Below are 16,417 nucleotides of genomic sequence, written 5' to 3'. Positions count from 1 at the left end.
TTGTCTGTGTTCATTCTTAAGTGAAAAACAAGTGTTTATTTGAAATTTGAATCATTCAGAATAAAGAGACAGACCAAGGAGTTAATCGAACCCTTCAGCGAAGACCCATCAGTTACAGAGAAAATGCTAAAAAATAAGTGTGCACTCGCTCAGACAGAGTGACTTCCCCTTTGTGCACACACACTCATACACATCCACCCACACATTCATCCATCCACCTGGACAATTGGACATAGAAGCAGCAAGAAAAGGAAGAAAACCAAATCCCTTAGCAAAAATAAAATAAAGAAAAATGAGTTGCACACCCACAAGTAAGCAGTTGAGTTTTACATTGCTGACAGAAATAAACAGAAAGACTGTTAAAGCTTGGACCAGCTAAAAAAAGTACAAACAACGATCCAAAAGATACAAGTTGACATGATGGCATTTCAACGCAGGTTCACACAGCACATTCTTAGCGCAGACAAACATGACTTTTTCTCAAGACAGGCAAAATGTTTGTCCACTCCCAAAAATAATCATTAAAAAAGCAAGAAAAACCAAAAACAGGACTGAGGACCATCGACCAATACTCTTCAATACAGTAAAAAGAAATGTTCCATAAATATTATGGAAGATTGACCATAGAAGGGGCAAAAACTTGAAATTTACACTCTTGACAAGTTCATGCAGCAATAAACTTTGAACCAATAATATGTGGTTTTGCTTCATGGCTCTGTACACTGAACAAAAATACTTGTAAAAATGCCTCTATTCATTTTATCACTGTACAAAATACAACTGGAACGTCAGTTTTTCTCTTTAAATGGGGATGTGAGGAGTTCCTGTTTTCACAGCTTTTCAATGACATTAAGGAAGGGTGCAAAACAAGAAAAAAAATGGATGAGTTGGTAATGTGGAGCAGAGGATAGTGAGACGTAAAGCTTTTCTCACTTAAACCCTTAAGACTTCAGTAGCTTACATTCACCTTCAATAAATATCATAAATATGCTTTTGTTGCATTTTAGACTGTGATAGGTCCTATATGCAATCATGCCATGTAATGGGTCAAGTTCCCTCATCTTGTCAAAGCTAGTGTTGTGTTTAATGAAGCAATGGAGCCATCAACAAGAAACAGGGATTGTTCGCTTGCTCTGGTTTTCAAATCCTGTAAAGAAGAAGCCCACCATCATTCTGTCAAGTCCCAGTAGATCGCTTTCGCTCAGTGGCCAGGAGGTGAAAAGTGACGGCGGGATGACATGGAAACTGAAAGCAGGTGACAGCACAAGGCGCAACAGCACCCACAGGAGCAACCTCCACCTCAGCGCCCCATTGAAATCCAAAAGTCTAGGAGTGACCGCCACCACAGAAAGCCAAAGCCCAGAAATCACCACTTTCCCTTTTCTGGTGTGTGTGTTTTGTTTTTTTAAATCCGTAGAGTAGGAAGGGATCCAGGATTTGTAATTTTTGGTTCTTGCCCCTTCAACCCACCACCATCTGCTGGGTGCCCCCTGGCTCAGGGTGTGAAGATGGGTGAGAAGGGAATGTTTTCGTAGATTGACCCACCATATTCAGGCACAGAGCCGTCACCCCTCTTAAGCACCAGATGGACGCGCCGGCCTCCGTTCTTGATGAGCTCGATGGCCCGGGCGTGCTTCATACCTTTGGTGCTCTCGCCGTTGATCTCCAGGATTTCATCGCCAACCTGGGAAAACAGGAGAAGGGTGGAAAGGACAGGAGGAAGGAAGCAAGGCAAAGAGGTGGGAGACGAGAGAGGCAGATTGACAGGTGAAGATGGATGGAGGAAGATGTAAATCAGAGGGAGGAAGGAGAGGAAACAGCAGAGCAACACAAACAAAGAGCAGGGAGGTTTTAAAGGGACGTGATGGCAGGAGAAGAGAAGGGAGGGAAGGACAGATGGACAAAAAGTCACAAATCAAATCTACGAAACAAGCTCAACATAAATACATTCAACAGTTAGAGAGGACGAGTCCAAAAAGCAGCAACTTTGGTTCTGAGAGAGAAGGGATACAGGAATTAGAGGGAATTTCTTTGAACCAACTCCTCAGGTTATCCGTCAGTGCTGCCTGCACCGAGGGAATACTTCTTTGAATCTCTCACTGACATCTCTCTGCCTCACAGAGTTGCTGCTATTAATAACTCCCCTAACAAGGTGCACAAACTGCCACATTCCAACATGCATATGGAGATGGGGCAATGCCTGAAAACCCCACTCTCATGTTTTCCTTCGCCTAGGCACTGAAAAAAACAAATCCCTCCATCATCACTGCGCTGATAACAAGCTCCCTGCATGCGTCACATCAAGCAAACAGGCAGCATCAACACAACCTGCTTCCTGTATTTTCAATCAAATCAAACCGCCAATACTATGTTCTCATGACAGATTCTGCGTGAACGTCGCCTAACGTGTTCTCAGTGAACTGCAGCTTAATTCAAATGTACATTTTCCAGCAGGGGTTCTGCTTGAGGACTCGCTGCATCCGTGTTTTCACTTTGCTCTCACACGGTGAATAATTACCTGCCTGAGTCAGCAGGTGACTGTGTTTTAACGCACCCGAGCGTGGCTTGCAATAATTGAGGATGCATTATGCGTGTGCAGTTTTAACGAGCGATAGTGTTTTGACGGCACAAGTCTCCGAGGCGGTCATGAGTTAATCACAACAGGCAGCTGTTTCAGTCTGCACCTGAAAGGGAGGAATTATCATTGTGTAACCAGATCGCAATTATAGTTAGAAGCAGCAGTGAGACGTGCAAACAGGTAATGCTTGGTTGTGTTGTTGGAACTGGGAAATAAAAAGGGGGGAGAAAGAATTCCCACAAGCAAATAAGAGTGGATTTTTGTCTGACAAGATGTGGGATCAGAGATCAAATCAAAATCTCAGAACTCTGGAGGAATATATGCTACACTTAAAGGAGTTTTTTTAATATATTAAAAAAAAAGAAAAAAAATTGAGCTAATTAAAACACACAAACGGTAATGTCATTTCAAGTTTTATCAGGGAGAAATACCCAAACTACGGTGGCCCTGAAGTGCAAATCACATCAACAAATCACTCAATGTGATTAAATATTAAAAAAGTAAAGCAAAAAATAATAAAAGACAACACTAAACACAATTCCAAAAACATGACAGAAAAATAAAACTAAAATGTAGTAAGGGGACATCGCTGATTGGAGGATGACGTTTGTCCATCATTTGAACAGAAAGTCATTTGGCATGAAGGCATACTGGATATGCTTTGTACGAATCATCAAACTTTTATAAGTATGGGGCATTAAAGACACATTTGAAAGACGTCAATAAACTTCAACATCCAATCAGAGATGTCCCACAGTACCTTTCTTTTTCGGTTTCGTTTTTTAACATTTCATTTTGATATCTGGAAATTACTTTTGTTTTCTGAACCATTTCTTTTTTTTTTTCATATTTTTGGAATTGTGTTTTGGTTTCTATGATTTTTTTTTTGATATCTGAAACAGTTTTCTTTATCATGATCTTTTATATGTTCTAGCATTAAGTGATTTGTTGATGTGATTTGCACATCAGGGCCACCGTACCAATAATTGCTGAAAATGAACAAACCCCCAGAAAGCTGCAGGTGAACATTCACTATAGTGTTTAAAATAAAGATAGAACAGAGCAATCAAGGTTGCAACTGAATACATCATTTAACCCTCGCAAAGGAGAAATTAGCATAAATATAAAGCTAATTGAAATTCATTTGTTTGTTAAATTGCTAGGAGGATGACTGAGAATGAGCCCGCTTCCTGGGTTGAGTCGGCTGGAGCCATGTAAGCACAGAGCAGGAGGCTGCTGCAGCTGTGTCTACGTGGGTGAGGAATTAGTCGCCTTGTGTCTGTACCCTCATCTTTCCGTTGCGCACAGCTGCTCCGTCCTCGGCAAGCCGCAGCACGTACAGGTCCATGTTGTACTCTCTGCCTCCCCGCAGGCTGAAGCCGAATCCCTTGTTGTCTCGCTCCAGATCTACAGAGTAGAACTCTCCGTCCTGATGGAGGCAGGCCACACCAACGCATGAGGAAGAACAGGGACAGAAAGACATTAGCATCAAGGTTGCTTTTGTGATTCAGCCTGTGTGTGCCCTTTTGCAGTGGTCTCCTATTTCTGGACCATGGGACAAATGCCACCTTCAGGAAAGTCACACCCATTTAATAGCTGTGCCAGACTCTCCCTTTGTGTGTGTGTGTGTGTACATGCATATGGTCAGGTGTAGGGATGCTGAATTATTGATGCCCTGGGCTCTAAGCGATAGAGAGCCAGACGGCACCGCAAGGACAGGCACAGTCTCTGCAGCCCACTAATCTCCTGTGCTGAGGGATCAATGCTATCAGAGAGCGCCATCTCCACGGCTGCAGATGAATTTGGCGCTGTGCAGGGTGGACTGGGGTGCCACGTTGAAAGCAAACAGGCTTTCCTCAATGCACAGCCACTCTGATACCACTGACAGGTACTTGAAAAGAGACGAAGGAATAGAAACGTGTCTTGTGTTTGTCTTTGGGAAGGAGAGCAGAGTATAAATGGGGCTCGGATGCTTTAATGGTTTGGCTGGATCTTTAAAAAGACAATGTGCTTTAGAAGAGTGTTGACTGCTTAGCCGTTTGATAGAGACATGAAACGGATGGATGAGCATTACCTGGGGAGGCGAGGGCTGCACAGGGGGTTGGGGCGGGGGCGCCTGGGGGGGTTTATAGTCGAAAGATTCCTGTTTGGGTTTGGTGTTGATCCTGAAACAAAAACAGGGAAGAAATGTTACAGAACCACGATTATAAACTTCATTTAAAAACTCAATTTCCCAGCATGCTCCTCACCTGGCTTCAGGAGCGGCCTGTTGCTGAGGTGTGTGAGTTGTGGTTATAGTGGCAATCTTATCTGCGTTTGTCAACAGGGATGCGTTTGATGACTCTGCAGAAAGTAAGAACAGACACAAACGGAAATAAGACGACTAACTTTTGTCATCAGCTGACATGACAAATCTTTTTTCTAATTTGTTTTAAGTTCGCGTTATTTCACAAAAAATCTTTTTTTTGACAGAGACATCAATCATTAAACTGAAAAGATTTGTTCCTCATCAGCTTTCTGTTCAGCCTCTGAACTTCCTCCATCGCCGGGAATCAAGACCTTGTATTAAAACTCTGATCTGCAGAGGATTAGGATTTTCTTTTTAAGATCAAAGATCCACATCTCCTCTTGAATTACAACTAATATTCCACTGACATCCCAGCTCCTGATTTTTTTTTTTTAATTGCCGCTCTGCATCTGCTTCTATCAAACAAAGACGCGGACCAACAGACTCCCACTACAGCCCTCCTACAGCCTTGATGAACCCACCGTTCGATCAGCTACCTAATCTTTTATCGGCCATCGTCATGTAGTCTGGAAATACAACCTTTTCACTCGACATGGCAGCTACAGGCCATTTCTGCTGCACCAGCTTTCACCCTCACCTCTCCGTCTTTTTTTCCTCCCTTTAGGAAAATAAGCTCAACCCCCCCAAAAAAACGACCATTTTGGATAACCCTTGTTTTTATTCTTATCACCCCAGTTTTCCATTCTTCTACTGACTCAATCCATGTTATCCTTCCTTTCCTAAGAACACCTGGAATCTGTCTGTGACCCTTGAAGCATACCCCCCCCCCCCACACACACACACTTACTTAAACTGACAAAGTGAAATTTAAGTGCAAAGAAAAGAAACATCACAAACAGAATCAAAATCTGACCTCCACTGTACAATATGAGCTGCAAAAGAAAAATCGTGTTTTTCTCTGTTCTCTTCCAATGGGAAGACAAAAAATGGAAGATTCCTGAAAGCTTTAAACCTGCTTGCGCAAGCATCGGTGTGTGGAAACAACATAAAACATCGACTGCAGACGAGTGCAGCAGCAAAGAGGAAGAAAATCTCCGTCTGAACTCCCGCACAGGTAAACGTCACTTTCTAAGGTGCTCCCACAGCGCCTTTGAATCCCATCGCCAGCTCAAAGCCAGACTAACTGTCCTCCGATTGCTTTCCACTTTTCCTTGACATCAAAAGCTGTTAAGAATTTAGGAAAAAACAAACCACAATTCCCCCTCCACGTTCTTGCTCTTTCTGTGTCAGAATGTCTTTTGTTGACAGAAACACAGAGCAGAACTTCCTCCTAAAGCGTTCCCTGTTATTCTGGCGCGGCGCCTTCTCCACAGAAGGATGCTGGCTCACTCTTCTCATCAACCACTGTGATGGGGAAAGAGGGCGAAACACAACAAAACCTCTCGACTCATAAGAACCGAGGGGGAAATCAACAATATAGCTGCGGTTTCTACAAGTGTGCAGCTTTGACGGGGTGCATCGCCTCCCAGACACACACACACGTTTAATTAAACGGCACCGTGTTCTGTCAGCACAAAGAAACCGCAGCTCTCAGTCCATCAGCACAACAAGCCAGGCTTTAGGTTTTCCTCAAAAACAAACTGCCGCACACACAAAAGGCCGGCCTGCATCGCTCTGCTCCACACAAACGGATCCCGAATGCTTAAAAAGAAAAGGTATGCCAAAGGCAGAAACGGCTGGGAAAATTCTCAAATATCCCCAATGAAGCGGTTCTGTCAACACAGCCGGGCTGTTCTGCTCTCTTTGCAGCAGAAACCTGATGAGTAGTTCCTTTAAGACTCCCCCTAATTTTCCACAGAGATATTAAGCAAAGTTAAATCACGTTTTTTCTTTTTTTGCTTGGTTTGTCTAATAAATGGATGGATGGAGCTATGATTATATTTTCTGGCACAGCTTGTACACAGTAATGCTTTGTCCAGGTTTCATAAAGGTAACACAGCTTGTCTCATAGCTTTAATGCATAAAAGCACACAAAAAGGCACAAAGAGCTTGTTTTTACTGCTCACCGTCCCCTGGGATGATGCGTAGCGTGACGGTGTTCCCAGCCTCCTTGATGAGGTTGACGATGTCCGAGTGGGACATGTTGGTGATGGAGTATCCGTTCACGGCCAGGATGCGGTCGCCGACCTTCAGCTTCCCGCAACGGTCTGCTGGGCTCCCCTCAATGATTCGCCCTATTTTGTGAGGCATGGCCACACATGCATTTCCAGCTTTGGCAACCATTAACATGTCGGGACGAATCAGTGTGTTTGCGTTTATGTTTGGAGAGGTGGGAAAGGAGATGGAAGAAACAAAAAAAAGGGGGGGAAGGGAGCAGAAAGAGCGTTAATTCACCAGCAGCCATCAGAGAGCCAAGCCAAGGTCATTGATAGAAAAGAGGACCACGATGCAGCAGAATGACGTGAAGTAGTCAGAGAACATTAAAGCCTACTAAAAACCTAATTCCAGTGCCTCAAAAACCCTTTACCAAATGTCTCTCCTCTCTGCTCCAATCTAAAAGTCATAATAAAAGTGTACTGTATTCCACCTGGGCAGCAGAAAAGGCTAAAGGACAGACAATTCTCCGTCCCAGATACCTGCACCTGCAAAATGTGTTAGGACGCCACAACCGTGGATCAGAGCAGACACCTCACTGACTCCCCACAGCTGGTTCCCCTCCTCTGTCTGCAGACCCAAGCATGCAATCAATCTCTCCACGCTGGTCTTACTCTTCATCATTACTCATTTAACCCGTGCACCCCCCTCCTACCTTTAACTCTCCATCTAACCGGTCTAACCTCCACCCCTTCATGTCGCTTTGAATTAATCTAAATATTTCAGGCTGTAAAATGTTGAGTGAAGGAAGTTTTAAGACCCCACTCTGACAAAAATCTTGTTTTTGACATGTTCTTGTGGCATTTTTAACATGATGGAGGACATATATAAAGAAATTTAAGCTTAAAAATTGTGTTGGAGTATTTCTTTAATCAAATTGTTGAATCAGGAGAAGACAAAAAAACGTAGCATGTTAATCTGGTGGACCACAAGCTCTCTGCTCCGCTCCATTCTGATGCATCCATTTGCAGACACATAGATCCATGTACGTCTTTGTTTTCCTCATTTGAGCTGGCATCTGGCACAAAACTGTATGTCTGGATAGCCTCTATATTGCTCCCTATTTTTGTTGCACCTGTAATGTTGGCTTGGAGATTTTAAGGGCTGTAAGCTAGCGGGAGACAGTATAAACAGATGGATTTCGGGAAGCTTACTCCGCACCAGATTTTTGCCCCCAACACAGAGGCAAGTTTCTATTGAACTTCTGCAGTAATCATGTCTTAGAAAACAACACAGATTGTTTTTCATTTTGGCTAAAAACAGCGTAATCTTGATGAAAAGAGCACTGGGAACATGTTTCCAACAAATCAAAAGATGATCGCGCGGGACTTTAAATTTTGGAGAAAAGCTTTGGTGATGCCAGTGATTGCCAAAACATACAGCAGAGTTCTGTTCATCCCCATCACCACAGATGAGAGCTCAGAGCCACACAGCAAAAGCAAAGAGTGCACCACCCGGAAAAAGAGAAGAAGAGGAAGCAGCAGCAACCACAACATTGCTTCAGTTTTTAAATGTGTGCAGCACCAAAGAGCACCAAACCAAACTGATTTGAAAAAAGATTTGGAGTGACTCATTTTGTTGCATTGTGAAATAAATCTTATTAACACTGATCAATTCTACAACTCATCCTGTTTGCAGCATTACGTTCTCATTAAGTTGTCATTAGGCTTTTAGTGCCAACTTGCTCCGCTGAAGCTATTTAAGTTGAGCTGAATAATACAAGTGGCTTACGTAAGACCCACTTCACTTGTGATCAATTATAAAAGCCTTGTGTGGCTGTAGCTGCAGCTGCAGGGAGAACTGGGGGTGTCTGGGCTTGACAGGCAGTAGGGAAAATGAAGGAAAAGAAGAAGCCCTTTCTTGAAGGCTGCCAGAGTAAATAGCCAGAAGATGTGCTGGCTGTGATGCTGTTTGGTGCACTGAGGTTTTAAAAGATGATACAATGGACCAGCAAACCAAAAGAACCCCCCAAAGATGAGAAAGAGCTTTTGAACGTGTTTCTGGATTTTTGGTGGGTTGGGGAAATTCTTAAACCAATGACGAAAGTGTAAAGGTGAAGGATTTCTTACCAAAAGTGGTGCCTGCTTCCGGCCGTGACACAGAAGAAACAATGACGAAGCCAAATCCTTCGTTCTCGCCGCGGCGGATCTCCACGTCGTACGGCTGCAGGGTAGAGGAGGAGGAGGCAATGGAGGTGCTGTTTGGAGGCTGGGAGGAGGTGCTGTTGGCAGACACAGCCGCGACCACGGCGTTCCCGCCGACTGGCAGTCCTGTTCCTCCTCCGCCGCTGCCAATTCCGGAGGTGGAGCCGCTGCCGGAGCTGACGGTGTTGAGGGAGTTCTGGCTGCCCTGCAGGGTGCGCTTCCCCATGTCCTCCGTCAGGCTGGGTGCCTGGTTGCTGCTGTGGTGTGAGGACGCCGGCGATGGAGGCACATCTCCTTCTGCTTTTACTACAGACGCCAGAAGAGAATAAGGCGACGTTTAAAGAGGAAGCAATCTAAAATTAGAACAGCCCTGTCAACACATAACCTATTACCTGAAAAACATTACAATAAACTGATTTTTCTTGTTCTTTGAAGATTGTTTGTCTTGGTTGAAAATAAACCCTTCACGCAGCAGAGAAGTCAACTTGTTCTCTCATCTGTTTTGAAGAGCAGAGGAGAACGTGGCCTGCCTGCAGGATTTTGACATTTCCTTCCATATTTCATTTCCTGCATAGCTCCCCAGTGAAGGCACCTCGTACTCTGTGCACTCTGGGGCAGACAGGGAACACAGCGACGCACCAAGTTTGGCTGCCGAAGGCTGACCAGCCTCTCTGTCATGTTTATAGGCTTTTCTAGACAGTCTGCTCAGAGAAGGGCAGAGAAAAGTGGAGTTGTATTGATATGTGTGTCCTGATGGCACTGATGAGGTGTAAGTGTTTGCTCCTGGATGCTGCTTTCATATCCATATACACATAGACAGCAGGGGTGGCATGGCTTTAAGGGCACACGCTCCAAGTGGTGCAATAACTGCAATCTGACATGAATTCCCGCCATCTTCAACCCCGGGAACCAGAAGCAGCTACGCAAATCTGAGTTTGGGCTCTTACCGGCATAGCTGGTTTTGCGTCTCACAGTGAGGTTGACGTGGCCCTGTTTGGCAGCCTGCTGCATCAGCTGCACCACCAGTTGGTGCGACTTTCCCACCACTGCCGTCCCATCCACGCATATCAGTTCATCACCGGACCGCAGGCGTCCATCCTCATCTGCGGCGCCATACTTCACTATGTGGCCGATGTAGATCTAAAGGCCAAGCAGGAGAAGGCCAACATTTATATATGTTGTTTATATAAAAGCATACGTTTACATGTTTTTAAACGTCTGATGTGATATTATCCAAGAGTATTTCAAAAGATAACTCTTAAGTCTAATAATTAATAATTGTCCTTTTTGGTGCCGTGTGCAGTTTTCACAGAAACTCAGACTCACAGGCTCTCCCGGCTCATTGCCTCCAAGGATCCTGAAGCCGAAGCCCGTGTCCTTCCTCCACAGGAAAATGTCTTGCTCCTGGAAGTCTGGAACTGTGAAATCAACAAAGCACAATCAACCTTTCTGCATAACAAGAGCCGTCTCAGAGGAAAAGGCTGTAGCTACCGCTGTACCAGAGCAATCTGTGCTGCATGCAAGCACATGTTTTTCTTCATTCTGTCAATCAACTTACAAAAGACAAAGGGAGGCTTTTGCCTTATATTCTGGGCCTTAAGTGAAAAAGTGAATTTATTTTTGTTGTAAATGATTATTTAGAGGATGATCAAAGTCGGAACGGAGAACCTATTTTGGGAATAAAACTTGAAAAAAAGAAATACACACTTCAGCCTTTTCTGACAGTGTTTCTAAAATTAGAAATATATCTGTAAAGCTCTCATTTGAGGTCTGGAAATATGGCTGTTATTTTAAGCCTTTGAATTATTTAGAGTGGGGTTTTTGTTGCTCAGATTCTGCCATGAAGTGCATCCATTCTCACTCATGCCTGTGTCCTTTCCACATGACTAAAGTGCTAATAAAGGTTGGAGTGGGCTTTATCCTGCGAGTCTAGAATGTTTAGTTCATGTTAGTCTCCAAGACACAGCTGAGTGCTGGAGTTTGCACGTTAGGAAGAGGATTCTGAGCTTCAGATGAAGCGCTGCACAGAGGAAGAGCTGACAGCTCATGGTTTATGTAGCAGAGGAGCTTGCTCTCACTGGGGAGACAACGATGCATACATGTGCACCCCTGTGTGTGTATATAGACATATAAATAAGCTTTTCTAATCATTTTTGATCATCTGAGTATCTCTGAGTGTTGGGTGTTTGCACTAAGTGTTTAACGGACTTAAGATGAGGATTTAGAATGTTTTAACTTAGACTTCTCATGAATTTTTCTCTTTGTTTGAGGCCGACTCCAGCTCGCATCTTTTGGGTAAAAGACGAAAAATGTTCCACAATAAGACGGTGGAGAACGCGTGTGCTGGCATGCATTTGCACGATCGCAGCTGTGGTGTATGTACTGACAAACATGGCCCTTCGAGCAAACTCTCAGGGAGATTTTCTTTTGCTTTAGCAAACGCCAGCGATTCTAAGAAGAGCAGAACCACAAAGAAGCTGCAGAGTGGTAGACAGAATGAGAAGCCAGTTTCCAATCTGTTCCTTCAGTAGACATTTAAAAATCCCTGAGAAGCTCAGCTATCTCCTATAATCTATCAGTGTTGCCCTGGGGGAACCGGGGAGAGGAAGAGTCAAAGGGTAACCGTGGCAATCTGTTCCTCCATTGACAAGGGTCAACTGCACAGTCCGTCTCTGCAGATGAATGGATCCAATAGCGATCCACAAGCCGGACGGCTGAGCTAAATTAAAAAAGGAGATGTGCAAAACGAAAGGTGATAACTGCTAATTAAGAATCCAGGCGGCTCAATCAGTGAGAAAACTGAACTAGGAAGACGCAAGCGCCCAGTACTTATCAAAGTGCTCCAGGTCTGCTTTAAGTCCATGATTCCATAAAGTTCCTCTGAGGCACTTCTGTAAGAATTCCCTTTTATGGGGATTTGTCAAGTAAAAAAAAATCTGAAAGCTGTTTAAAGAAATAATCAAAATCCCACTCATTTATTTGACGTAATAAAGGAATCGATTTATATTCCTGCAAACCAACCAGATCGATCTTTTGGAGGCAGGTTGTTAAGGAATCAAATCAAAATAAAATACTACAAAATATTTTCAAAGGAAACAAACGAATTACATCAATATTGGAAAATGCCATTTGGATTGCGGTAACGTGTGGAAACACTTAATTTAGCAAAGACATGTGACAATACCGTGTGGTAGAATGTTCTAATAATGTTCCCTTTATATTATTTTGATGGGCAAAAACAACAGTGGACTGAACTTTATGAAACTAAAATGTGAATGGATTTTACATTAATTCTTGTTTACTTGTTTGTTTGTACACTAATTTAATTTACACTTGATTATCTTGCAAGAAACACAAGGAATCTGGAAAGCTTCTCCTGCACTGTTCAGTACTCAGATATTTATCTCTGAGTCACACTAGAGGAAATCGATCCGGGATCGATTTTAGATCAGTGAATCAATTCGTTTGAAAAGAACCAAAATCGACAATGAATGGTATCGTCAAACACAAATTATGCTATGTATCAAAAGTCTTTTTAAAAAAACCTATTCATAAAATTCAGTTGGAAAACTGAAAAAATGTGGGAACTTATTTTTATGCTACTGTCTCCTCTTTTTATTATTATTTCTAGCCTTGACAGAGACTACAAAGGCTACTCTGCTAGTTTGCCGAGGCCCAAACGCAGAGGCCAGATGAGGGAGGGCTGTCCACTGACGTCCACTGACGTCCACTCCACTCCAGCTGTCAATTACACGCCACGTGGAGCTTCGGCAAAAGTGTGCCAGTGGTGTCATTCTTGAGATTGCTAGTTACCATCATTAGTTTTAAAGGACATGACTGAAACATGTGGGAGCTTCCGGCTCCACATTGATCCCTTCCGACACAATCTGCACTCTGAAGCTCATTATTTCCAGCAGCCTGGAACACATACTGATGGTTTGTCAGTGCAGCGAGCTGGCGGCTGTCAGTGTTCGAATTAAATGAAATGTTCTCTGTGACAAATACCTGCATAGTCAATAAAAGCTGGCCATTCAGTAAGTTAAGCAGGGCAGAATAATAATTCAGCAGTTGTGCATTTTCTTGCATTGCAGTCATCTGTTTCTTAATTTTAATGTCATCAAATTATTTTATCCTAAAACAAGTTCCAGATCAGTTTAAGCAAACCTTTAATCTTGGTTGGAAATCTGTAGGAAGCTTTTTTTTAGTTATTTCTTACAGTTTACTCTTCAGGGAAATAAGTTTTTGGGCTGAGAAGACTGTCTCGTCTGTCGGAAATAAACAAAATCTGCAGCAACATTTAATAAAATGTTTTATCAACAGAAACTTTGTTCATTCTCTCTGATCTGTATCCATAACAAAATGGGAATTTTTCTTTAGTTTCATTTTTATCTCATCAGTGGTTTCATATCCCATCAACCCAAGAGGAGAAAAATCAATTATACATGTAAATTCCCACAAAACCTCCCAAAAGAGCATCTTTGATTTGGGATATTCTTTGTGCAATTGGATAAAATGACCATTTGAGCAATAATATTTTAAAAAACATACACGAATGGTCATTTTATCCTTCTTGAGTGAAGGTTAAACACCAATTCAAGATTATAGAAATAAATGAAGCAGTAATCAGAAAAAGAACGCTCAGATGAAAACAACATTCCTGCAGGAACCTTTATTACTTAAAATCCCACTCCAATCATCTTTCAATCTATTTTAAAAGTGTTTCCAGTGGTCTTTTAATTACAATTATGATGCTTTTAGCCAAAATGAAAAAAACCTGTATAGTTTTTAAACTTCCTGCAGAGCAGCAGGAGCTCATTAGAAATTCCTCTCAGAATGGTGAGTGGGACTGTTGGCGTGGAGAAAGCCCGCCCTCTTCCCATCGTATGGTTTTGAGCCAGATGTCAGCTCGGACGAGCAAAATGAAGACGTACGTCTATGTATTGTCTACAAGCAGATTTATCAGAATGGAACAGAGCATGGAGGTTATAGCCAACCAGTTCATTTTCTACATAAGACATAATATCTTTGTCCAACGACATTTTTCATCTGCTCCTGAGTCACAGCGACTTAAATTAAAGTAATACAATTCTACTCTGAATCTTTCCTCATATATGTCCTCCATCATGATATAAATGCCACAAGAACATATTAAAGGACACCAAAAACACGATTTTCATTGGAGTGGGTCTTTAATACCGTTATATGCGTTTTAAATGAGTGATTTATTTATGCAGATGTTCCAAGGCTTTTTGTGAATTTTGGAGAAGGTAAATGCTGCTTAAATGTTCAGCCTTCCTATTGCAGATGTTTGTACTGATTTGGTGCAGCATGCATGTGTTCATCTGAGTGTAAAACAGCATTTAGCCCCCCAATGAAAGTTTATGGCTCTTACCAAGCAACTTTTTTGTTAGTTTTTCTAGACTTACACCGGGAGTCTCTCCCACATGCACCGCATCCTCCACCAACCGCCACCAAAAATCCATATACTTACGCCTACTTTCATACATGCTCCTGGACTGGGCCCAGATTTTAAAGGGATCCGGTTTTCTCTGGATAGTCCCGTCCCCTTGGGAGTCCTGTGCAGGGAGTCCTGGCAAGGGCTGTGATGGGGGTGGGGGGGCGCTGCTTTCGTTGAGAGGGGCCGCCAGGGACTGGTGCAGAGGTGAGTCTGTGTGGGCGCTCCGATGGCTGGAGACGCTCTGCTGGGAGCTGTTCTGGCTGTCTTTCCTCGACAATTGCTGTAGGAGGAGTAAATCGATTTGGTTTAACATCGCGCATGTGGGGGACTGCCTTCGACTTGACAGACAGGAAAACAAAGGTTATTGCATCTTTAGCAGCAGAGGATGAACGTGAGGATCAGGGTTGTGCCTGCACAAGAAGAAAGTGGGATGATTAAGATCAAAAAAATTTGAAATGGAGCTCAATAAAGGCTAAAATGGATTGTTCTTTGAAAAAAAGACGAAGCAAATATGTCTACAATATCTGTAATGCTACTTCATTAACACAAAGAAGCTGCTCATTCAGATAATTCTTCAGGAAAGGAATATGAAGTCACGATGAAGTCATTTAGCTGTGTCGGAAAAACACTGTGGTGCAATTTACAAGGCTATGCTGACTATTCTCTTTGCTTAAAAGAGAGCAATGGATTAAGACAGAACAAGCGTTCCTGCCGCACAAAGAAATACATTTGCAGTGGAGGAAACACTTGAGGGATTCAAATTGGAAGCAGGATTTTACTGGTTCAGGAAGAAATGTGAAAATCATCATAAATTGCCAATGGCCCCTCAATAACATGGGCACTTGAGCACCTGCTCAAGGATTTGAGGCGAGGTAAAAAACGCCGATAGTCCTGAGCTCAAGCACAAGCTTTTCTGCAAGTTCGAGTCGAGATCCTGCTTCCTTATTTTTTTTTTATCCTCCTAGACCCTGGATATGTCTTTGCAGTCACTCCCTTGCAGCCTTTCTGCAAGACTTTGTCACGCTGCAACAATTCCAAACACAGGGAAGTGAAGTGAAAAGGTTACAGGCAATGATATTTTAAGACAATAAAAGGACTCTTCTCATAAAATTGGCTGCACGTCACTGAGTGGACAAAAATATACCAGGAAAAAAGGGGGAGGAGGCAATCGCTTCATCTTTTCCCAGAAATCAAAGTGTTTGGCCTTCAAAGTGCAGCTACATCTTTAATAAATTCACACTCGTTACTTACTGAATCAGCCTCCCACACCTCTGCAATTCATGTTTATATTCATGCTTGTTAGACATAAAGGAAGTGTGATCCTGATGGACAGATAAAGTGTGACTTGGAGTGTAAACTATGCTGTAAAGCACTGAAAATCAATTGAGACATAATTAAAGAAAAATCAGTCAGACAGACTTCCAGCTGATGTCTCCTCCTTCCATCCCACCTTTATGCTTGTTTACTTTTGTCTTTATTGTAGGTACACCTCCTTCCATCAGTAAGGCAGCAGGTTTTTTTTATCCTTTTATTTTTCTCTTTGGTTTTAACTGTAAACAAATCTCCTGTTTCTGATGGATCTATTAGATTTGACCTTCTGCAGCCTTGCTCAATTACTTTGGCTTGTCCTGCTCCAATAACTTACCAAGATGCAGAAGATAAGGAGTATAAGAGAAGGGAGGTGGAAAAATCCTTCCTGTCTCCTCAAATTCTGCTCCACAAACATGCAAGGCTATACGCCTCGGTGCATCGAGCGAGGAGGCACGGAGAGCCGAGGCGTCACACACCAACACCATCAAACTCTGTTGAGGTCCTCCCTCCCCTCTATTACCTCA

At 42.9% G+C, this 16,417-nt stretch overlaps 1 protein-coding gene across 50 annotated transcripts in view; it reads right to left on the bottom strand.

The window, feature by feature from the left end:
* The window catches only part of magi1b (membrane associated guanylate kinase, WW and PDZ domain containing 1b), a 118,909-nt gene that overhangs the window by 3,729 nt on the left and 98,763 nt on the right, over window positions 1–16,417 (bottom strand). For 20 of the 50 annotated variants that reach the window (XM_078947347.1, XM_011475077.4, XM_011475070.4 and 17 more), the window contains 9 exons: window positions 14,616–14,862; window positions 10,451–10,542; window positions 10,072–10,264; window positions 9,050–9,430; window positions 6,893–7,096; window positions 4,828–4,921; window positions 4,653–4,743; window positions 3,864–4,007; window positions 1,546–1,684 (listed from right to left, as the gene is read on the bottom strand). In XM_078947347.1, the coding sequence (XP_078803473.1) occupies window positions 1,546–1,684; window positions 3,864–4,007; window positions 4,653–4,743; window positions 4,828–4,921; window positions 6,893–7,096; window positions 9,050–9,430; window positions 10,072–10,264; window positions 10,451–10,542; window positions 14,616–14,862 (1,585 nt within the window). Of the gene's footprint in view, window positions 1,685–3,863; window positions 4,008–4,652; window positions 4,744–4,827; window positions 4,922–6,892; window positions 7,097–9,049; window positions 9,431–10,071; window positions 10,265–10,450; window positions 10,543–14,615; window positions 14,863–16,417 lie in introns of all 50 variants that reach the window. The other 30 variants (XM_078947360.1, XM_011475072.4, XM_078947365.1 and 27 more) reach the window with 6 other exon arrangements.

Source organism: Oryzias latipes, chromosome 5, assembly GCF_053564925.1.
Source record: "Oryzias latipes strain Hd-rR chromosome 5, Olatipes_Hd-rR_3.1".
NCBI lineage: Eukaryota > Metazoa > Chordata > Actinopteri > Beloniformes > Adrianichthyidae > Oryzias > Oryzias latipes.
Note: the sequence above shows the minus strand (reverse complement) of the source record. Positions and strands in the feature narration are given on the sequence as shown.